Raw genomic sequence first — 24,447 nt, forward strand, 5'->3', positions numbered from 1 at the left:
TTGGCTCACATCTTCCAGCTCCGTGGTGATGGCTCAGGAGCTGCTTTGCCTCCAGCATCTCTATGTGAGCAGTGAAAAGCAGCTCTAAATCCCCATTAATAACACCAGGAGACCACCCGCGTTGCTCACAGGACATCTGAAATGAGGAGTCTGGCTCTGGAGGGGGAGCTCACCCCTTCAGCAAAAGGTCATCAAATAATGATGACTTAAGCATGGCTCTGCTTGTCAGATACCAGCCACGCGCACTCCTGCTTTGCTCTCTGGTGTAACTCTGTCAAGTGATGATTAATGTTAGGCAAGATAAATCAATGAAGATTTATTCTACCTGTTGTAAGCTGTGATATTAGGAGCTGCTGATTTCTCCCAGGGAGAACTTATCTTTGGTCAAGCCTGAATGTATCTTTTGTCTCCAAGTCAGGCATCGTGTCTAAAGCAAAGTGGGGTGGAGAAATCCTTGTTCTGCACCATCCTACCCTAAGGAAAGCCACATTTGCTCTCAAAGAGCTCCTCCTGGGTCACAGAGAACAGCTATTTTTTCCTCATGTACTCACCCTGGACTGGCAGCACCCAAAAGATGAGAAATAATTCCCTTTTCCCAGCAGTTACTGGGGAATTCAAGGACTTCCATGTGTCAATGGCTTGAGAGGAACTAGGAGGAACCCTGCAGTTTATTCATTCTGGTGTTGCCCTCCCTCCTTTGCCGTAAAATACACACTTGCTTCCAAGTATGTTGGTGGTGGTTGTGGTGTTCAGCCAAGACTGGCCTTGGGAACTTGGTGTTTTCCTCTCTCAAAGAGAATTTACCTTATATTGACTTGTATGTATGTAAGTGGTGTAACTGATTGATAGACAAAACCTGACATTCTTAATATTATTGAGGGATTTGGGCCTATTCAGCATTTCAATTTGAAGACATAAATCAGGCAAACTGCTTATAGGTTCACTATGGTTGAAGATAATTATACGTCCCCCTCTGAGCTTATTCTCCTGGGCTTCACAAACAGGGAAGACCTGTGGGTGATGTGCTTTGTCTTATTCCTTGCCATCTCTGTGGTTACCTTCATAGGAAACCTGCAATTAATTGCATTAATCAGAATGGATTCCTGCCTACACACCCCCATATACTTCTTCCTAAGCCACTTGTCTCTCCTGGATGTCTGCTAGTCCTCTGCCGTCATCCCTCAAGCCTTGCTCCAAGTTCTAGTGGAGAAGAAGGTGATTTCCTTCATTAGGTGTTCCACTCAGCTCTTCTGCTTTGCAACCTGTGCCACCACCGAGTGCTACGTGCTGGCTGCTATAGCTTACAATCGCTATATGGGCATTTGTAACCCATTGTACCATTCTCGTACTCCATGGTCATGTCCCAGAGGCTTTGCATTGGGATGTTGGCTGGTGCCTACTTAGCTGGCGTGATCAGCTCTACCATACACACGGTTTCCATATCTCGTCTCCCGTTCTGTTGGTCCAAGACGATCAATCACTTCTTCTGTGATGGACCACCACTGCTAGCCCTCTCCTCCTCTGACACCCCTGCCATCGAGGTGATGGCTGCTGCCGTGGTGGGGTTCAAGGTACTGAGCACCACGGTCTTCATCCTCATCTCCTACTTGTCGGTCCTTTCCACTGTCATGCGGATGCGGTCTGTGGTTGGTCAACGCAAAGCTTTCTCCACCTGTGCCTCTCACTTCATCTCCATTGCTTTGTACTACGGCAGCTCCCTCTTCATGTACCTGTGCCCCAGCTCCAGCCAGTCCTCAAAGCATGACGAGGTGGTCTCCATGACGCACTCTGTGGCTGTCCCCATACTGAATCCACTCATCGACAGCCTAAGAAATGCAGATATGAAGAATGCCATGAGGAAAGCAAAAAGTAAAGTCCTCTGCTCTTTGTCCATTCATGGTTCCTAGTCAGCTGAAAGGAGAGGGCTACCCTGCCCTAGTGAGAACAAGCAGGCTGGGTATTGCACCTTCAGGGATGGCTGGATATTACACGTTGAAGAGGCTGGTTGGATATAGCACCTTCAAGGACGGGTGGATATAGCACCTTCACAAAGAAGGGACTAAACATACTTGGAAGCATGACAGCCGGAAAACACGCTTCTCCTTAAACCAAGGCTACATTCTGTGCTGGCATGGACAGGACTTTCTCTGGCTGCAGCCTGAGACCTGACAGTGACTGTGTAATGGAAAGAAAGTTGTTGTCCAAAGTGATTGTTACTTAAATATTACTTGAAATTAATATATTTTATTATTTAAATGTTATTAAAATTAGCAATAAACTTTATTTCAGGCTTCAGAGTGCAAAAGGGAGAAGGTAGGTGGTGGCTTTGCCCTGCTGGCATCAAATCAGCGGGTATCTAAGCTTATGTCTTATATTAGCAAATGATTTCTGGTGTTATTTCTGGTTTTAAGGAAATATTAACTGATATTTCCAGGTATTTCAACTCCAGCCCACAAGGTTTGGTCACATGAAATGACAGAGGGGATATTGAGGTGAGCTCTTAGGCAGAAGCTCTTCCCTGGGAGGATGCTGAGGCACTGGCACTGGGTGCCCAGAGAAGCTGTGGCTGCCCCATCGCTGGCAGTGTTCAAGGCCAGGTTGGACACAGGGGCTTGGAGCAAGCTTCCCTAGTACAAGGTGTCCCTGCCCGTGGCAGGGGTTGGAACTGGAGGGGCTTTAAGTTCCCTTCCAACACAAACCAGGCTGCAATTCTAAGAAATAAAGCTGTCAGTCTCTTGAAGTCAAAGCCCTTGTGGGAAATGGGGACAAGTCATATCTGAGCCTCTGCTCTGCTGTGATTTTAAGTAGGGTTGTAAAAAACCTGAGTGCTGTTAGGAGGGAGGATTTGGGGTCCTCCTCCCCCCTGAAAAGCCAAGGTTCTGCTGGCCTGGGTCCCCTGACAAAGCTGATGGAGCAAGTGCAGTACCCAGCTGTCTGCATCTGGACTTCAAGCTGCATTATTCACCCTGCACAAGTGCACCCAGGCATTCTTAGTGGCCTTTTTTGCCTTCATGTAGTTCCTTTAAATAATCTTTGAATTATATATTTTTCTTCTTTCCAGAATTTGATTGAGAGTTATTTCTCTCTCTGTTATACTGATTTTCCCACTTCACAAGCCTTTGCTTTAGCCCAGTACCCAATGGGGAAGAAAGACATTCAAAACCACTCAGAAATCCTTTTCTACCCTCCTCCAGTCCATCTCCTGGATTGTCAGTCTGTTGCTTTCTAGCAGAAAACAAGGTTTGCATTGAAAACGTTTAAAGCCACCTGTGTACTTCTCCTTCTTCCTTCCCCACACTTTCATAGCTCGATTTTCTCCCCTGTTTGCCCCATCCTTTGTGTTTTCTAAATGTCTGGGACAAGGTTATCTGTTAATTTTTCTACCAAGGGTTTTATAATATCTCTTCATGTAGGAGAAGCATTCAGGACACACCGGCACTCAGGATTCTTCAGATGAAGTCTGGGAAATACGACTTCACCCTGATATATCCTCAAAGCAGCCACGTTTTGAGCCAGTGCTTTTGACCAAAGTGTTGTACAATCACTAGTGAAGTATATGGAAATAAAGCTGCCTTTTGGAAACTAATCCCCATGAGCACCTCAAACCATCCACACAGAGGATGCTTTGTTGTGCTTGTTTTCAGCTCCCTTCAATGCAATATTAGATGATCTCTGTGGATGTAAAGGGCTTCCTCAGGGAAACACTGAAAGGAAGAGGTATGTGATAGATGGGGAAATACAAAGCAAACTGTCCTGGGCCTGTCTTCCTGGGTAGGTCTCTGCAGAAGAACTGGTCTTGGAGGTGTTGATGCAGCCAGAAGGAGTTTGGGGAGAGAGGAATTGAGAGGTTGTTTTGCTGATCAAGTCAAACTAATTATCCGATGGAGGAGGGTCCTTTGGGAGAGCAGTTTGCACAACACAAGCCTCTGAGGTAATGCCTCCTGTGAGATAAAACCCCTCCACCAGCCAGCCTGGAGCATCCTGCTCCCAGGCGTCTCTCCTTCAACCCATCGCATGGTCTCCAGGAGAAGCTGCAGGCACTGCATCCACCACCACCTTCCTCTTTAACCAAGTAGGTACAAAAGGGTTTGATGGGTGGTGGGTCCAGTTTGACCCTGGTCATGCTGCCTCTCCCATGCTTGATGACATGTTGAATTTCACTCTTCTTCAGGGACTGTATTGATAGGGCAAGGGGTGATGGGTTTAAACTGAAACAGGGAAATTCAGGTTGGAGATAAGGAAGAAATACCTCCCTGTGAGGGTGCTGAGGCGCTAGCACAGGGTGCCCAGAGAAGCTGTGGCTGCCCCATCCCTGGAAGTGTTCAAGGGCAGGTTGGACACAGGGGCTTGGAGCAAGCTGCTCTAGTGGAAGGTGTCCCTTCCCATGGCAGGGTTTGGAGCTGTGTGAGCTTTAATTTCCTTTCAACCCAAACCATTCTATGATAACCCATGGTGTGAATAAAAGTGTCCTAGTATGGGGTAGGTTTGCTTCAAAAACACCAGCATTCCTGACCCCATCTACAACTGATTTAGCAATATTTTAGCATGAGAATATCCAAGCTAAAGCCTTAAAATTTTGGTTTATATAGGGCATATTTTGTGTTTTAAACCCTTAGGTGGATATTTGGGTTGGTCATAGGTAGCTCACTGCAACCACAGCAAAGCTCTGCTGGAGCCAAGTCCACTGCTTTCCCTTAACATTATGCAGGGTGGGGGTTCTTCAAAAGCAGATAAACTTAGAACGTAAAACAAATTTCAAGTACATGGCTTTGTGTGGTGTTGAAAAGGATGCAGCACAAGTAATGAAGCTACAGAAGAGCACTGATCCACTCTGAAAAATACAAAAAAAAAAAAGGGAGAAAAATAATCTTTAAAATTCCCAGAAATCAGTGAAGAAAATACAACATCTTTTCTGTTTTCCACATTTTGTGAGGTACTTATTTGGTTTTATTGTATTACGTTTGGATAGACATGATGTTTCTCACTCTTTCATTAGTGATGTGTATATCAATCATTGTAGAATTATTCTCTTTTAATTTCCAGTCGTGTAATGAGCTCCTTCACCTCTTTGACTTCAGATCTTGAGTTACAGAAAGAAATACACCATGACAAATACACCATTTTCTATTGCATTTACTTTGTGGATTAAACTCCAACTAAACTTCCACATTATTTCTCTTGTAGGGATGTATTTCAGTGATTCCTTTCATTTCAATCCAAATCCATCAACTTGTTGAAATGACAGATACAGGAAACCTCACGGTTCCCTCCGGCTTCATCCTCTTGGGTTTCTCTGATGCCCCAGAGCTACGAACCACCATCTTCACAGTCTTCTTATCCCTCTATGTTTTAACGGTGCTGGGAAACCTGATGATGATCCTGCTGATCAACACTGACCCCCACCTCCACATCCCCATGTACTTCTTCCTGAGCCACTTATCTTGCATGGATGTTTGCCTTTCCTCCGCTATCATCCCAAAAGCTCTGGAGACCTTCCTGCTGGGGAGAAGCCACATCTCCTTTTGGGGTTGCTTTGCCTAGATGTATATTTTCTTGGCTCTGGCTGTCTGTGAGTGCTTCCTCCTTGGGGTAATGGCTTACGACCGATACACAGCTGTGTGCAAGCCCCTGCTCTACACCACTACCATGACCAGGGTGCGTTGCTATGGCATGATGGTGCTGGTGTACACCATCGGGTTCCTCACCTCCCTGGTGCACATCACGCTGGCAGGGAGGTTGTCCTTCTGTCAGGCCAGGAGTATCAACCACTTCTTCTGTGAGCTGCCCACCCTCCTGCAGCTCTCCTGCTCAGACACAAGCACAAATGAGGTCTTGCAGGTTTACAACAGTGTGTTTAATGCCATGGTCTCTCTCCTGATGATCCTGGTGTCCTACACCTACATCCTCCACACTGTCCTGCAGATCCCTTTGGCCATGAGGAGACTGAAGGTCTTCTCTACCTGCGCCTCCCACTTGGCTGCCATCACCATCTTCTACGCACCCGCGATCCTCACCTACATCCAGCCTCATGAGGCTTCAGGTGATTTTAAGTGTGGACTGAGTCTTCAATCATTCATCCAAATAAGTATCAGTTATTTAATAGCAGGACTGAGACAGCACCATGGTGTTTTGTTTTTAAATTGTGCTAAATGAAAGTAGTTCCCACAAAAGGAGGCTCAGGTTTGAGGTAAGGCAGTGACAACTTTCTCCATTGCCTGGCTGATAACTGTTCATCCCAAGCGAGCTTGAAGATCTGAGCGAAGGACCAAGGTTCAATACAGCCCTGGTATCCCCAGCAGTTCTGATACAGTTTTTGTGTCTATAGAATACTAGAATCATAGAATAGTTAGGGTTGGAAAGGACCTTAAGATCACCTAGTTTCAACCCCCCTGCCATGCGTAGAGACACCTCACACTAACCCATCTCACCCAAGGCTCTGTCGAACCTGGTCTTGAACACTGCCAGGGATAGAACATGCACAACCTCCCTGGGCAACCCATTCCAGGGCCTCACCACCCTAACAGGAAAGAATTTCTTCCTTATATCTAACCTAAACTTCCCCTCTTTAAGTTTTAACCCTTTATCCTTTGTCCTATCGTTATAGTCCCTAATGACGAGTCCCTCCCCAGCGTCCCTATAGGCCCCCTTCAGATACTGGAAGCTGCTCTGAGGGCTCCACGCAGCCTTCTCTTCTCCAGGCTGAACAGCCCCAACTTCCTCAGCCTGTCTTCATACAGGAGGTGCTCCAGTCCCTGATCATCCTCGTGGCCATTCTCTGGACTTGTTCCAACAGTTCCATGTCCTTTTTATGCTGAGGACACCAGAACTGCACACAATGCTCCAGGTGAAGTGTCACAGGAGCAGAGTAAATGGGCAGGATCACCTCCTTCAATCTGCTGGTCACGCTCCATTGGATGCAGCCCAGGATACAGTTGGTTTCTGGGCTGCAAGCACACACTGCTGGCTCATGTTCATTTTCTCATCGACCAGCACCCCCAAGTCCTTCTCTGCAGGGAACATAAGAAGGCCATGGAGCTGCTGGAGGAAGTCCAGAGGAGGCCACGAGGATGCTCAGGGGCTGGAGCAGCTCCCGTATGGCGCCAGGCCAGGCTGAGAACACTGGGGCTGTTGAGCCTGGAGAAGAGAAGCTGCTTGGAGACCTCAGAGCAGCTTCCAGTGTCTGAAGGGGGCTACAAGGATGCAGGAGAGGGACTCTTCATCAGGGACTGTAGGGATAGGACAAGGGGTGGTGAGTTCAGACTGAAACAGGGGGATCCAGATTGGATGTGAGGAAGGAATTCTTCACTATGAGGGTGCCGAGGTGCCACCACAGGGTGCCCAGAGAAGCTGTGGCTGTCCCATCCCTGGCAGTGTTCAAGGGCAGGTTGGACACAGGGGCTTGGTGCAAGCTGCTCTACTGGAAGGTGTCCCTGCCCATGGCAGGGGTTGGAAGTTGAGAGCTTTTAGGTCCCTTCCAACATAAACCAGTCTGGGACTCTGTGATACCTGATATGAGCATCCAATACATTTATCCCTTCTAAGTGAGCTGGAGCAGTGCTAAGGACCTCTGATAGGCACACATAGGTTAGCATGTGGCCAGAAGTGTGTCCCAACTAAAATCTTCCTGGGATGTGTGGTCTTTACATCTTTTCCTTTTTGGATGCTCAGTACCAGGTCTGTGCTTTGTGGATTTGACCATGTCACTTCCCCTTCTGTATGTCATCACGTTATTGAGGGGGAAGATGCTCTAAATAAAACAGTAGATGGAGGGTTTTTAACATTTAATCCAAACACACCATTTCTGTTTAATGAACTGTACAATTACTGGAAGAACATGTACTTGCATAATGACAAACTGAATAAATTTGTGGTTTAAAATAAGCACCTTTGGAAATCGTGGTCTTCTGCAAAGAACTGTGATGAATAATGAATGAATGCAATGGCAACCAGTCAAAATCTAATTTAAGTTGGTGTGAAGTGAAATGCTCACTTTATAAGCTTTTAATCAAAGTTTCTGATGGAGTTTTCATGAAAAATAAGACATTTGGACAATTCCCTCAAGAAAAGAGAACACAACATGTGAAGCAACTTATTCAGATAGAATAAGAGAGGGACTCTTCATCAGGGCCTGTAGGGACAGGCCAAGGGGAATGGCTTTAACCTGCCAGAGGGGAGATTGAGATGAGCTCTTAGGCAAAAGCTCTTCCCTGTGAGGGTGCTGAGGCGCTGGCACAGGGTGCCCAAAGAAGCTGTGGCTGCCCCATCCCTGGCAGTGTTCAAGGCCAGGTTGGACACCGGGGCTTGGAGCAAGCTGCTCTAGTGGAAGGTGTTGGGGTCGGAGCTGGAGGAGCTTTAAGCTCCTTTTCAACCCAAACCATTCCATGATTCCATGATTTTGCATAACTGAGGAGGGGTGATTCTCATTAACACAATAAAGGAGCTCTTTGTTCCTTTCTGCTCCATTTTTCATCCTTTGCGCACAGGAATACATCAGAGGAGGGTGAATGCAGAGCTGCCGCTGTGTTTAGGACATTGGGTGGTGGAAAACCCAGTTCCCCTCTCCTTGAGACATCAGGGAGTGCAGCCACAGTAATCGCCATGGCCAACGTCACTTGGGTCCTTCTCACACACCCTCTGCCATAGGCTCAGGCTCTATTTAAGCTCAGTCCTGGCACTGGGCCCACTTCCAGGGCTGTGCTGTAACTGGGTTTGCTCCTGGTCTGTAACAACCATGAACCTGATTCTTAGTTTCCCCTGGGCTATCAGTGGAAGCTGCTGCTGTGCTCAGGCACAAGGGGACTGTGCTCTGCTTTGTGGCCACTTTCAGCTCTCAGCTCACCTTCCCATTGGGAATAACTGGTCCTGGCTGCTCCCTTGAGGCAACTTGCATCATGCAAACAGCACAAACAACTCTTATTGAGAGGCAAGACCCTCTGGTGTCCAAGCTAGGGACAAGGCAAGCTCTAACGGAAAGTGTGTGTTATACACATTTCCTCCTCCTTGTCTGTGTCTGTCTCTTAGGGAAAATGACCCCTGTTCAACTGGGTGTTCCAGATAGATTTTGTTTCACTCTACATCAGGCATCCAAATGCAAACTCCTACATCTGAGGGGGAAAAAAGAAGTTATAATTCTCGGTATAGCATACAGTGGGTATGCTTAGTCATGTTTTCCATGTCCAACTAACAGAAATGATGCTGGGAGTCTCTCTTTTATTTTTAGCTATGAAAAACACAACGTCAGGATTAACTTGGGTGCAGCCATGTGCAAAGTACCATGAAGTAACAGATGATTCCCCCCTCTCCTGCAATGCATCCAGGTCTCTATTTGCTACATAAAGAGCTTATTGCTAAAGGTCTCTAACAGGTTGCAGTTGGTTATTTCTGCTTTGCAGAGCATGAAGTTCTGCAGCATTCCTCAGTGGTACCTTCTCAGTTAACAGGTTGTGTTGGGGAAGAGTTGGGTGGGAGGAAATATCACTTACAGCAGGCCACAAGAAGAAAATAGGAAATAAAACATACTTCTCCCTAAAGTCATTACATTCAATCACACTAAAACCCTTGGCAATAGGGGAAAATCCTACTCTCAGCTGCTACTTCTCTTAAACCAGATGTGAGATGAAGCCCACAGCAAGGAGGTTAGAAATAGGTGGCCTTTAAGCTCCCTCCAACCCACACAGTGCTGTGAAACCTCTTTGGCTGAGCTGGATGTTTGCAGTGGTAGGAAGGAAGGTGCAGGATGACAGACACAGCTCTGCTGCCTCCATGCTGGGATGTTCTGGTCACACAGAGATTTAGCATCTTCCCAATGCTCAACCACAGCACGTACCGTGCAGCTTTGGAGCAAGGACAGAGGAGTATCAAAGATCGACAATAGAGAGATTGCAGAGAAAGAAGTACATGGGGGTGTGCATTGATCACTGCCATCAGCCCAAGGTTGCCCGTGAGAGTGATGAGATAAATCATGAAGAAGATTACAAAGAGAGGAGTCTGGAGCTTAAGCTCGCTTGTCAGGCCAAGGAGGATGAAGTGGGTCACTGCGGTGCGGTTGCCTTCAGCCCTGTTACTGTATTGCATGGCAGCATCCCTGTGGGAAGGAGGAAAGATGGAGTGAAATAGGGAAGAGCAATGCCATGTGGCTTGCATGTACTCTGTTAGGTTGGACATTAGAACAATAAAGATTTGATAGTTGAAGCAACATCTAACTGTGGTTCTTGGTGAATCTTCACAGGCAGAGAAACACATCCAAAAGGCCTTCAGAAATCTCTTAATCATGAGGCTAAATCAGACCTTTTCTTTTAAAATCCCAAACCCAATCTTGAACCATTTGAAAACTGGAGAAGAGGTGAAGAACTTGCAAACTGGTCATCACATTTCATTAAGGAGGCAGAAAAAGGGACTGCTCCATGAGAAAGACTAAACACATCTGAGTGTGATGCCCCAGGAGCCCTGAATCCATCACCCCAGCTCTGATACAGCATTGCTGGATCCCCAGCTGCCCACAACAATTGTTCAGTGAGATACCCGAGACTCAGGAGCTTTCCCTGGCAGCGTGGGGCAGAGAGTCCCGTCCTAGACAGCAAAAATAGGCTGAGCTGGCACACTGCTGTCAGTAGAATCATAGAATAGTTAGGGTTGGAAAGGACCTTAAGGTCATCCAGTTCCAACCCCCCTGCCATGGGCAGGGACACCTCACATTAAATCATGTCACCGAAGGCTCTGTCCAACCTGGCCTTGAACACTGCCAGGGATGGAGCATGCACAACTTCCCTGGGCAACCCATTCCAGTGCCTCACCACCCTCACAGTAAAGAACTTCTTCCTTATACCCAACCTAAACTTCCCCTGTTTAAGTTTTAACCCATTACCCTTTGTCCTATCACTACTACTACTACTAGTCAGGTTCCAGCACAGAGAGAAATATTCCCCTCAGTGTGGCAGATGAGTCTAACAGAGAGTCAGTGCACTTAACTTCTGTTATCTGCTCCAGCTCAGGTATTATTTCCGTGGTTTTCCCCACTCAAGGTCAGGAAGGCATGGCAGGCTGCTCCTCACAACTCTGAGACTAAGAAATGAACTGGACATCATGTTCTGTAGGTAGTAGAATGCTGTTAGCAGTATTTGAGGGGATTCATAGAATCCCAGACTGGTTTGGGTTGGAAGGGAGCTTAAAGCTCCTCCAGCTCCAACCCCAACACCTTCCACTGGAGCAGCTTGCTCCAAGCCCCTGTGTCCAACCTGCCCTTGAACACTGCCAGGGATGGGGCAGCCACAGCTTCTCTGGGCACCCTGTGCCAGCATCTCAACACCCTCTCAGGGAAGAGCTTCTGCCTAAGAGCTCATCTCAGTCTCCCCTCGGGCAGGTTAAAGCCATTCCCCTTGGCCTGTCCCTACAGGCCCTTGTCCCAAGCCCCTCTCCAGCTTTCCTGGAGCCCCTTCAGGCACTGGAGCTGCTCTCAGGTCTCCCCTTCAGGAGCCTTCTCTTGTCCAGGCTGACCCAGCCCAGCTCTCTCAGCCTGGCTCCAGAGCAGAGCTGCTCCAGCCCTCGCAGCATCTCCATGGCCTCCTCTGGCCTCTCTCCATCAACTCCACGTCCTTCTTGTGCTGTTGCCCCAGAGCTGGATCAGGACTGCAGGGGGCAGGGGGGTCTCCCCAGAGCAAGGTAGAGGGAGGAAAAGAGGTGGGGAGGCAAATGCCCAAATAAATGATCTCTGGATGGTCCCAGCACTTCAGGTTTGGGTTTAGTGCTTCCCACTGGGGTGGCTGCTCTCCACTTGCCTGGTGCAACCCCACATTGTTACTTATATCTCTGTGAGATTTTGCACTTTTTACATATTTATGAGCTTCCAACATACCAGAAATAGCCAGAAATGTTGTATATAGATTTCTAGGTTCTATTTCTAGCTGCTTTTACCTTCCCTTAAATGAACATCTTCTGAGAACACTCCAACATCCTTATCCCCAGAAATCCAGAACAGACCACCCAACCCTATGGCTGGGACAAAGCACCAACCTTCTGCCATTGAGGAATAACCTTTCAGAAGGTTGCTTGAGGTTTTGCAGTGCGTTTTTAGTCTTCTTAGAGGAAAAACCTGGAAGGATTCCTCATGGAATGTGCCCTGTGTGTCATTCCCAGGTATTTCTGTGCCACTGCATGCTGTGGTGCAGCTCTTGTCCTCTTCAGTTTAGGGCTGGGGCAGAAAAGCAGCACAAGCCAAGTGTACAAACACCAAACCTGGTTTCTGTGGTCACACTCATGATTTTACTTGAGGCTCACTGAGAGTTTTGTGTGCATCAATTGACACAACAGCAGCAAACTTTAATGTTCCTTTAAGTCAATTAAAGGTACATGAAAGGCCAGTTCAACGTTGTTAGAAATGTTTTGTCATTTCTGCCTCATTCCTTGAGCTATTTGTGGCATTGAGACAGTGTGATACATCACAGTGTACTAGTGCTACTACTACAACGATACTCAGGCCAGCAAGAAGTGGGCAGGGTTGAAGACTGTTTGCATCTGCTTTATCCTGCTGCTGACTTATTTTACTTCCCTTCTATAAGCATTTTCCCACCTCTTACTTCCATTTATGATTACTTCTTTAAACATTCATCCCCTCACCAAAACCCCTTTTCACTGTTACCTTTCCACGTGGTCACAACAAAAGTGTTTGGAGATAAACCAGGAATACTGAATTAAAAATCTCCTGTGAGGGCAAAGTATGTATTGAAACATTTAAGGGAATACAGATCAGGAAAAACAACCCCAGTTTTTTGTCTTTAGTGCATTTTGAAATGAAGTCATTTAATTAAGTAATGAAATCTGAGTATATAAAATGACTGAACCACTGTGACTACCAGGTAAGTATCAGTTAAGGATGACAAATCATGGCAACAGCATAGGAAAATGTCTTTCAATCAAGTTTCACTGATAGCTTAATACATGTAAGAAACATGTTTCAAAATACAAGTATCTTCATCATTTGAAACTCAGAGGGACTATTCACTGGGGACTGTAGTGATAGGACAAGGGGTAATGAGTTAAAACTTTAACAGGGGAAGTTTAGATTGGATCTAAGGAAGAAGCTCTTTCCTGTAAGGGTGGTGAGGCACTGGAATGGGCTGCCCAGGGAAATTGTGAATGCTCCATCCTTGGCGGTGTTCAAGACCAGGTTGGACAGAGCCTTGGGTGCCATGGTTTAGTGGGAGGTGTCGTTGCCCAAGACAGGGGGGCTGGAAATGGATGATCTTAAGGGCCTTTCCAACCCTAACTATCCTATGATGTTATGATTCTATGGTATCAAAGGTCTCTGTCCTGCCAAGCTTTTTAGCATCTGATTATATCAGTTCTGCCTCCTTCACTGATCACAGGTTGAAGCCACTTTCCCACAGACAACAGACAACATCTCATCTCTTGCTGCTGTTTGCCAGAGCACACAGAAGAGATTGTTCCCCATCCATGTTCTGTTCACAACATCAGTTAATTCCCACTCACAGCAGGTAAAGGAAAGATATTTTCCCCCGTCGGTGTGTTTTGGCTTCTCTGAGACCCAGACAGCTCTCGGTTAGGATCGATTCTGTGTTCAGGATTGTCTTTCATCTATGGAAATGAGCCACTGTCTTAACTCCTATATGAAATACACTATTTGGTATTTCCTGGTGTGCACTAGCAAGAGTTAAACATGGGCATGGAATGTAGGTGCTTGTCTCGTGCTGGAATTCCATGGATAGCAACATTTAAGTAAACGGCACTTAAGAAGAATGTAAAACACCCCTTAAAATGAATGGGATGACCCCTTAATGTGCCCAAATTGTCCTTCACACTGGGTAGCCTCAGCACCGTTCATTATCCTGTATTATGAATGATATTGTCTACAGTTTCTGCCTTAAAGTGAAATCTATCGTGAAGCTGCAGCCTGGGGAGGGATTCCCCATGATATTCAAAGCTGGATCTTGAGATCTTGATTCCGACCAGCTTCTTCTCTTTGAAAGGCACAAGCGAATGCAATGAATTTTTTGAAACCTTTTCTCTGACTCTTTTTCAGCAAGCAAATGTAAAACTACACTTCATCTTCCCTCCCACCCCAGCAGCTTTAATAAAGAGCTCACAGGTAAGAGTGAGGAATTTTATTGGAGCTGAGGGAAAAGGTCAAGAATCTTGCAAGAAAAATAGATATTTATCAGTGACAAAAGTTATAACTGAATAAAGCTGATTGGTGTTTCCTGTGAGGAAAAGAGGCCTGGGATAATTCAGGGTAATTTCTTCATGCAAGCTAGTGACTGAGAAGTGAATTCAAGTTTGAGGTTCCATTACTCTTGGTTTCCTTCAGAGGAAGGATGATGCGATTTGGGGAGTCTATTTCTCATGCAATACTGTCATTGACTTTTGTGCAGTAACTGGAGAAGAACTTGCATCGAATCATGGAAATAATTGGGAAAATGCCATTATTTTAGTGCCCCATAGGCTTTCTCATTTGAGGTGAATTGTTCATGTCCTCGATGACAGAACTCTTCCATGTTGCCAGCCATTTAAGAACCTTCTCCCGCACCTCACCAGAGCCCCCTTCACCTCCCTCTTCCTCAGGCTGTAGATGAATGGGTTGAGCATGAGGTTGACCACGGCGTAGAAGATGGAGGCCACCTTATCCAGGCTCCTGTGACTAGATGGAGGTTGTAGGTACATGAAGAATGCTCTCCTGAAGAGCAAGGCAACAGCCATTAAATGGGAGGCACAAGTGTGGAAGGCTCTGGCCCTGCTCTGTGCTGAGCACATCCTCAGCACAGTGCGGATAATAGAGTTGTAAGAGAGCAAAATGATCACGCTTGCAATCACCGCATTGATGGTGACAAAGGCAAAGATGGCCATCTCACTGCTGTGGGCGTCGGAGCACACGAGCTTTAGCACAGGGACTACATCACAAAAAAAGTGGTCAATGCTGTTGGGACCACAGAAGGAACCTCCAAACGTGCACCATGTGCAGATGATGACACTGAGGAAGGCAAATAGGTAGGACGATGCTACCAGCTGCCTGTAAACGTGGCTGGAGATGATGGTCACAGAAAGCAGGGGCTGGCAGATAGCAACGTGCCGATCATAGGCCATCATGGCCAGGAGGTGACACTCAATAGTAGCAAAAAGCGAAGGTGAGGAACTGCATCATGCAGCCAGTGAAAGAAATGGTTATGTCCTCTGATAACAGGTTTGCCAGCATCCTGGGGGAGATGACTGTGGAACAGCAGATGTCAACAAACGCAAAATGGGTGAGGAAGAAGTACATGGGGTTGTGGAGGCTGGGAGACACCCGAACCAAGATAATTCCAACATTCCCTATGAGTGTCACAATGTAAATCAAAAGAAACAAGGCAAAAAGTGGGGTCTGCGCACATGGGCTGTCTGTAATTCCCAAAAGGATAAATTTAATCTGTGTGAGATTTCCTCCCATGACCAGTTGTTAACTGCTGAGGCAAAATCAAGAGAATATCACATTGATCAAAACCAGAGATTTGCTTTTGGACCATATCTAACTCCAATCAATGACCATTTCAACTGTGTCATTTTAAAATATTCCAATATATTTTCTAACCAAAATGTATCTATTTTACATTTTTCAGATGAGGCATTCAGAAAAGTACTGGGAGTTTCCTGAAGCAGTTAATGGCAATTTTGTTTTTCTATGTTGGGAAAAATTAAACTCTGCATTTAGTCAAGCACGTGTGTTTTCAGGTTTGAGTAAAGAATCAGATCTTTATTCACTTTCAGTTTGAAGGAAATTTGTGTCAGAAGACACCTGAGAGGAACCTCATAGGATCGCACGTAAGCGTGGAGCAAGAGAAAGTCCCAGTCCCAGTGAAATCACAGCTTACAGATGAATGACCTCTGGACATTTGCTCTTGGCTTTTGATTATCATTCACTCACCAAACCACATTTATCAAACTATTTGAGCTTATTCACAATAGATAACACTCACACTGGTAAATTCATGAGACCTACCTTCCTGAGCTACAGCATGCTGAAGCATCCTAAACCCATAGGCATTAGGTTGCTTCCTTTAAAATGGAATTGATATTACAACATGTTGATTCCAAAGGCTGATTTCTTAGTGACTGTATTCTGCTGACAATCTGAAATGTTTCATTTCTTTATAACAGAATGAGATTCATCCTCATTTAAGTCTTGAATAAATCAGTGCATCTTGCTTTAGCTGCCTATATAAAAGAAACACAACCTGCATCAGACATTGCTCCCTCTTCTTATAAAGAAAACCCACGTTGGTAAGGCTGTTTTCTGACCAAGACAGAAAAAAGACGACCTGAGGACATGCAGAAGCAAGCCCACTGCCTCAATGCAGGCGAGGCTCTGCTTTGTGTTAGTGTTACCTCTTGTGCCTTCCCTGTGCCATCAAGGATGGGAGCCAAGGGTTTATCCTCAACACAGCAGAGAACATCCACGCGCCAGCGTCAGCTCTGATAAGCACCTGATGTGAAGAGAGGGGAGCTCCTGCCAGACTCCAAGAGCCCAGCTTGTGTTGCTGGGGCTGTAAATACAGTTGCATGTGCTCTCCTGGGAGGAAGACTCTAGGGGTGCTCATGCTTTCCCAGAGGAAAACAAAGAGAAGGGAAAGCAAAGGGTGTGAAATCACCTCTGAAAGGCATTGTGGTGCTTGAGCATCTGAAAGACATAGCATGAGTGAGCCATCCCTGAGCACAGCTACAGGGCAGCAGTGATGAGCAGCTTGTATGATGCTTCTGACATATTTGTGGACCATGCAAAGGTTTCACTTTGACATTGGCAACAGAATGAGAATGGGTTTAGAGACATTTCAGATCTTGCAGAGGGTCCTCAAATGGAAACTGATGCACAAATGACCCCATCTCTGGATTTGCTGCTGTCCCTCTCTGTGCACACCTGAGAGCCCAGTTTTTCAGCCCCCGTGGGGTTATATACATGTAGTGCCTAGATGTCCAACAGCTGAGCTGGTGCCTCTGGGCTTCCACTGTATTCAAGGGTGAGAAATGAGCATTTTTAGGCAGGGATGAATTGTCCCAGGGTGAACTAATAGGTTTTTATCCCCCTGAGCAGCCTCAGCTGCGGCTTCATCCCACCCTCTGCCCATTTGTCCCCCATCTCTATTTAAGAGATTTAATTCTGTTTTACCAAGTATAATATTGGGCTTCTATGGCAGGACCTCTGTTATTTACCTGATATGAGAATTTTGTGTCTACAGCCAGGGGATTCTGAATTTTGTAGATCCCTTCTCTGCAAAGATTGAAGCAGACTCATGCAATGATGCTTTTGTCATCAAATGTGTTTTCAGAACCCCAAGCCTGTTTCTTGTTGCTGGAATTGACAGCTGTTCTTCCCCTGTACTTTAGACTGAGGTTCCTCTTGGGAGTTCCCTGAGTTGGATCCACCACACACAAGACTATAGCAATCCAGACCTCCCTTAGCAATGTAGCACCAAGTCTAGGTAAACCTTTATGTATTGCAGTTGTCTCTGCTTTGGAATTTTTCTTAAACCAAAGAGGGGATAAGAACACCAGAGTGGGGTAATTCATCAAGCAGCGATGAGCCTTACACGTGACACTTCTCATCTAGGCTCCCTTTCCCATTAAAGCTTGGACCAGATGATCTCTTGAGGTGAAACTTGGGTTCTCTGTGGCTCTATGATTCTATTTGTATATATTCTACATGTCTCAGCTACAATATGCAAGAAAGAAGCAAAAAACCAAGGTGTGGTGAAGGTTTTCAAGAAGCTCTCTGATATCAAAGTCTCTGTGCTGCCAAGCTCATCAGCAAGTAATTACATCAATTCTGGCTTCCTCACTGACCACAGATAGAAGTCACTTTTCCACAGACCTCTCACTACTGTTTTCCAGAGCACACAAAAGACACTGTTCATGACCCATGTACTTCCCAAATAGAAGTTAATTCTCCCTCACAAGAGGTAAAGGAAAAACATTTTCCCACACCAGTATTTTTTTGCTTCTTTCTGACCCAGGCAGCTCTCGGTTACCATTGATTCTGGGTTCAGGATTGTCTTTCACCAACGGAAACTTGCCTCATGCTGTATTTATAAGTGCAACCCACCACTTGGTGTTTCCTGGTGTGCTTTAGTGTGAGCTGGGCATGGACATGGGATGTGGGTGCTTATCTCCAGCTGGAATTCCATTTCTCTCACCATTTAAGTAAAGGGCACTTAAAAAGAGTGTAAAACACCACTTAAAATGAATAGGAGGACCACTTGATATGCCCAGTTTGTCCTTAACACTGGGTAGTCTCAGCACAGTTCATCAATCTGCATTAGGTATTATATTTTCTACACTTCCTTACATGAAGTGAAATCTCCTGTGAAGCTGCAGCCTGGGGAGGGATTCCCCTTGACATTTTAAGGTGCAGCTTGAGACCTTGATTCCCACCAACTTCTTCTCTTTGAAAGGCACAAATGAATGCAATGAATCTTTTGAAACCTTTTCTTTGACTCTTTTTCAGCAAGCAAATGTAAAACTACACTTCCTCTTCCCTCCCACCCCAGCAGCTTTAATAAAGAGCTCACAGGTAAGAGTGAGGAATTTTATTGGAGCTGAGGGACAAGGTCAAGAATCTTGCAAGAAAAACAGATATTTATCAGTGACCAAGGCTATAACTCAATAAAGCTGATTGGTGTTTTACGTGAGGAAAAGAAGCCTGGGATAACTGTGGCTAATTTCTTCCTCAAAGCTGGTAACTGTGAATTGAAATGAAGTTTGATGTTCCTTCTCCTCTTGGTTTCATCACAAGGAAGGAAGATGTGATGTCACACATCCGATTGAAGGGAAATAGGGGTTGCTGTGACTCCCTCTCCTGGTCAAAGCCCCTCTGGGTACCACCAGCTCAGCCATATTAAAAAGCACAGCAGCATCCACAGTGTTGTGGCTGCTCGTGCAGAGCCTCTGCAGCTCTGGAATAGGGAAGAGAGATGTGCAATGTGGTCCCCTGTCCCCTTGCACCCATTCCAAATGCTGGTCCTGTCTCTGTGCTGCCACCCGGAACCTCACCATCTTGTCCCACACCTCCCATCTCCATGCTCAATCCCAGCCTGACAGCAGGAGATGGATGGGGAGAAGCTGTCACCTTGGGGACCAGGAATGTGTGCAGGGAGGTCACTGACAGAGGGATAAAGTCTGGAGGGGGCAGAGAGCAAAGGGGCTGCTCCATAGTCCCCTTCAAACTGCAAACTCCAGCACCTCACTGCACACCATGGGGCAGGATGAAGGATGCTGGGGCTCTGCAGGAAACAATGGACATTCTCATATGGATGCTGATGGTTTCTGCCCCTGGTGGTACCCTGGTGATGGAGGCACTGGGCAAGGGCTGAAATCCCTCCCTGCTCTGCATGCAGCTGGATCCAAACTGGGACTCAGCTTTGACTTCTTTGCAATCAGTGCTTAAATCCTTCCTATGGCCATCATAAGGGAGAGGAGGGCCTCTGCCCTCCATGTCCTGCAGGGTGCCCACGAGGGCTATGTGAGCAGTGAGAGCATTTGGGACCAGGACTGATGCAAAGCAAGGAGGGACCATGTCCGTGCACATCCCCTTATGTCCATCACATCCATACACATATCCCATGCCCTGCAGAGCAGGCTCTGCCCCATCCATCTCCTGCTCTGGCTGCAGGGCTGGTATTGAGCAGGGAGATGAGGAGGTGAGAGAGGCAGAGTTGACAATAAGAGGAGGGTGGAGGGGGCTCATCCACAGCATTGCACCGCATCCTGCAGCTCCTATGAATGGTTTTACTGCTGGAGAGAGAAGGAAAGGGGAGGATGTGGCTCTGGAAGGGGTTGGAACCCCAAAGGATGCCCAGATTGTGGGGGTTTGCTCCCAGTGTGCACTGCCAGGGGATCTGGCTGATCTCTGGTGGGAATCTGTGTTACATACACTTTCCTTTCATGTTTGGCTGTAGAAGGAGGTTCCCCATAACCACCATGAAGGCTTTAACCTGTCAGAGGGGAGACTGAGATGAGCTCTTAGGCAGAAGCTCTTCCCTGGGAGGGTGCTGAGGCGCTGGCACAGGGTGCCCAGAGAAGCTGTGGCTGCCCCATCCCTGGCAGTGTTCAAGGGCAGGTTGGACACAGGGGCTTGGAGCAAGCTGCTTTAGCAAAGGGGGTCCCTGCCTGTGGCAGAGGTTGGAGCTGGAGGAGCTTTAAGGTCCCTTCCAACACAAACCTCTCTGGGGTTCTGTGATGGGCTTGGGAGCATCCATCAGAGCCACCAGCGACAGGGGCAACCCTAAAGCACCCTTCAGAAGGGCCTTTTTCCCCTGGTGCTGCCCATTTCAGTCCTTTACCACACTCCTCACTGTTCCTCCCCATCTCCTTCCTTTCACTTTTGGGCACTGCTCCCTCAGGCTCTCCTTTGTCTCTTTTGCTTCCAGCACGATGGGTGGAAGAAGGTGAATGTCATCATCAAGGAGAGCACAAGGACTGGGGGTGCCTGTGTCCCCCATGGGATTAAGAACCAAGTTCCCCAGGAAGCCCTGTCCAGGCAGAGGAAGGACAGGAGGGTGACCATGAGCAGCCAGCACAGAGGGACCAAGGCCAAGTCATTCCTGACCAACCTGAGTGCCTTGGGTGATGTGAGCATTGATGTTTGCATGGACAAGAAGTAGAGGACAGCATTTACCTCGTCGTTAGCAAGGTCACCACGATCTTCTGTTGGCTCATTTGCAGCCAAACTTGTGAGCTATGGTTTGAGTACAAGGAATTGAAAATGGGTGGAAAGCTGGTTCATTGCCTGCGGCGCCTGACATTGCTTATGGACCCTGGTACCAGCTCCCATTAGCGAGATCCCCCTCATCTCCCTGCCATGATAATGTCAACCATGGCCCTTGTGAACCTGTAACTGCCTCAGAAATGCTCCAAAAGTGGATTTGAAAGGTTGGGTTGTTCTGTGGTTTGCTCTAAGGGAGCCCAAAGCCCTGTTGCTTGCTCAAGCTGAGGTCATCTCCTCTGGGTATATTTCTTCTCCAAACTAATCAACACAGAGAAGACATAATGACCTGCTTTGGGCTTTGTCACCTCCTGGGGCACAAAGAGATTCACAGTCCCCACATCCCCACATCACTTGAAATAGGAAGGGGGTTTGCTGATGCTGGTTCATTCCCAGGCTCCCTGCACAGCTCCAGGCACGTTCATCTTCACATCCATCTCCGAGAGCATCAGGAGGGCAGCAGAAACAGAGCTGAGATGTAAGTGAGGGGCAGCATCTTTCAGCCCATCATTCTCCTGTGGTTCTCTCTTGCCAACAAGCAGCAGCTCCTGTCTTCATCTCCTGCCCTACTGCAGGGTCCTGGGCTTCTTGATGATGCTCTGGGCTTCCCAGGGAGCTGCTTGTGCTGTGTGATCCCCATGCTGCTGCTGAGAAGGCAGGTTTGGAGATCACCCTGGTGGAGAACACACTCAGGAGACTTCCTCTCCTCTGACCACAGATGTTTCCTGGATGAGTACCAGAAGCTTTCCTGTACAGGACATTCGGGGTGCTCCCCATTGCTGAGATGAGGCAGCTCCAAAAGATGACTTTTTTCCCCAAAAACGTGTTTGAGAAGAGATTGCTGAGCTCTGGGGTTTGTCCACTTCTATTGGAGACTCAAGGAACAAGTTAAAGAACCAATAAAAGGTTTTAGATCTGACAAAGTGTGTCAGGAGGGAGGGGAAACTGATATTAACCACTGTGTAAGGTTACATAGAATCATAGTATGGTTTGTGTTGGAAGAGACCTTAAATCTCACCCAGTTCCAAGCCCCTGTGATGGCCGGGGACACCTTCCACTAGAGCAGGTTGCCCTGTCCAACCTGTACTTTCCATAGGTCACGAATTCGTTCTAGTTAGGAAGAAACCGAAGCAGAGAGGGAAGAAGCGGGTGGTTGGCAAATGCCCATGAGAGGATGAAGGATCAACTGTGCACTGTGAAAACATAACGTTTCTCTGTGTTCCAGGTTGATCCGGATGGTCTCCAAGCCCCAGGCTCAGCATTAACGCAGGCAATGAAGTGCAGCACTAAGGTAAAGCTATATGGGTGTGCAACCTTCCCACTGCTTTCCACAGGGGTCATTGATCAACATCTCAAGGTCAGCCAGAGGAGCAGGCACCGTGTTGTGACATGGTATTTAACTGCTTGAGCACCCCTTTGTTCTACCTGTGCTGGCACAGGAATTTCACCAAGCTCTTCCTCATTGAGCTGTGCCTGAACTCTCCCTTTCCATCCTGCAGGACTGTCTCTGAGCAGCTCCCACCACATAGAGGCTTTTCCACCTGGGACATCCCTGCCTCTTGGAGAAGAAACCTCCAGCCAGGAGCTCACACACAAAGCACCATCCAACCCATGGCACAAAGCAATTGCACCCAAGTGACCGAGTTCAGCCTGGTGGGGTTCACAGAGGACTCGGTGTCTCAGGTCTACTTGTTCCTGCTCTTCCTGCTCACCTACCTTGTCACCATTGTGGGCAACCTGGGCATCATCATCTTAATCAGGGCCAGCCACCTCCTCCACTCCCCCATGTATTATTTCCTGGGCAATCTGGCCTTTGTAGACCTTTGTTCTTCCACTGTCATCACCCCCAAGATGTTGGTTGACTTGATGTCAGAGAAGAAGAGCATTGCTTATGCTGGGTGTGTGGCTCAGGTCTTCCTCTTTCAGTTTTTTGGGATAACTGAATGCTTCCTGCTGGCTGCAATGGCCTATGACCGTTATGTGGCCATTTGCCATCCCCCGCTGTACCCCCTTGTCATGTCCCCAAAGTGCTGTTTCCAGCTGGTGACTGCCTCGTACCTCGTGGGGCTGACCAATGGCGTGGGACAGACCATCAGTATGTCCACCCTGTCCTTCTGCAGCTCCAGCGCCATCGACCTCTTCTTTTGTGACATTTCCCCTCTCATCTCGCTCTCCACCTCTGACACCACCCTCAGCCACACCATCCTGATCACTGCAGCATCTCTCTTTGGTGTGTCCAGCATCCTGATTATCCTGCTCTCCTACGTGGCCATCATCGCCACCATTCTGAGCATCAATTCAGCCGAGGGCAAGCGCAAAGCCTTCTCCACCTGCACCTCCCACCTCACCACTGTCAGCGTCTTCTATGGGGCATGCTTTTTTATGTATTTATTCCCCAGCTCAGACAGCTCAAGGGCAGCAGATAAATGGGCTGTGGTGCTCTACACCGTGGTGACTCCCATGCTGAACCCCTTGATCTACAGCCTGAGGAATAAGGAGGTGAAGGAGGCTTTGAGGAGGCTCACAAAAATAAGATGATCTTGAATGGTGCAAGCTTAAGGCCAGACAGAATGGAGATGTGGGGTAGATGCTCAGGTATTGGTTAAGTATGGACAACATGTTGGGGGTCTTCTGCACGCAGAATGCACTGGTTGATATGATTGAGAATACAAATAATTTCACTCTCTAAATTTATATTTAGTAGTGAATTTCACCTAATTAGTTAATTTGTACTGTATTTCACCTAATGAAGACACAGGTAGACAACTACAAGCATGCTCTCCTCTTCATCTCAGGAAAAGGGGGGACCTGATCGCTGCCTACACCTGCCTGAAAGGAGGATGGATCCAGGAGGGGGCTAGGCTCTGCTCCCAGGGAACAAGGGATGGGACAAGAGGAAACGGCTTCAAGCTGCACCAGGTCATGTTTAGATGGAGCTGAGGAATAATTCCTGCCCCAGAGGGTGCTCAGGCATTGGAACAGGCTGCCCAGGGCAGGGCTGCAGTCACCAGCCCTGCAAGTGTTCACAAACCCTATAGACAAGGCCCTCAGTGCCATGGGTTAGGGGTGGCCTTGACAGGGCAAGGGAACACTTGGAGTGCATGAACTTAAAGCTCTTTTCTTTTTGCTCTCCCTTTTGCTTGGCAAATGAGAATAAACTGTGAATTCTACCGTTCCACTGGATCAAACTTCATTTCATAACGGTGTTGTTAAATCATTAAGGGCCTTAAGAAAAGGATAAAAACACCTTTAGCAAGAAAAACAGAAATGATAGCAAATAAGTGTGATGCCATGCAGTCAGTATTATTAGGTTTTGATGGACAAAATGATTTCCAGCACCATTGACCTCATTTCATTTTAGACAGCAAAGAATTTAAGTGAAATAAGGTACTTGTGTGACCTCTGTTATGACCGAATGCGTTTTGAAAGCGTTTTAAGAAGTGATAGTGATGAATCCACACCAAAGGGCAGAAACTTTCAAGGAATCCCCATCCACTGCACCACACCTTTACTTTCCATTCCCCTGTTGGCAGCAATAGAAGCTGTTGCAGAATGGTTCCGAGAGCAAGGCCATGAATCCTTGGAGGCCTTGTGCGAGCAAAGCAAAGTGTAGGCCTCACATGTACGTGACTTAAGCTGAAGGACACACTGTCCTTGAGCTCTGGGGAAAGTACCGAGAACTGAATTGCAGCTGATGTAATGAGGAAGAT

At 47.2% G+C, this 24,447-nt stretch overlaps 1 protein-coding gene and 1 pseudogene across 1 annotated transcript; both read left to right on the forward strand.

The window, feature by feature from the left end:
• Positions 1-945: 945 nt before the first annotated feature.
• On the forward strand, positions 946-1,907 carry LOC133282406 (olfactory receptor 8U3-like; annotated as a pseudogene).
• Positions 1,908-22,348: 20,441 nt separating this feature from the next.
• On the forward strand, positions 22,349-23,275 carry LOC133282482 (olfactory receptor 5G25-like). The gene has a single exon (XM_061478473.1). It carries the CDS (start codon positions 22,349-22,351, stop codon positions 23,273-23,275), a length of 927 nt encoding a protein of 308 aa, XP_061334457.1.
• Positions 23,276-24,447: the final 1,172 nt, after the last annotated feature.

This window comes from Pezoporus flaviventris, unplaced genomic scaffold (assembly GCF_033815535.1).
Source record: "Pezoporus flaviventris isolate CSIRO_AGI_PZ_B2104156 unplaced genomic scaffold, CSIRO_AGI_Pfla_v1 ptg000123l, whole genome shotgun sequence".
Classification (NCBI taxonomy): domain Eukaryota; kingdom Metazoa; phylum Chordata; class Aves; order Psittaciformes; family Psittacidae; genus Pezoporus; species Pezoporus flaviventris.

Excerpts from the sequence above, each read along its gene's own strand:
- LOC133282482 (XM_061478473.1), top strand. The coding sequence starts at position 22,349 with ATGGCACAAAGCAATTGCACCCAAGTGACCGAGTTCAGCCTGGTGGGG.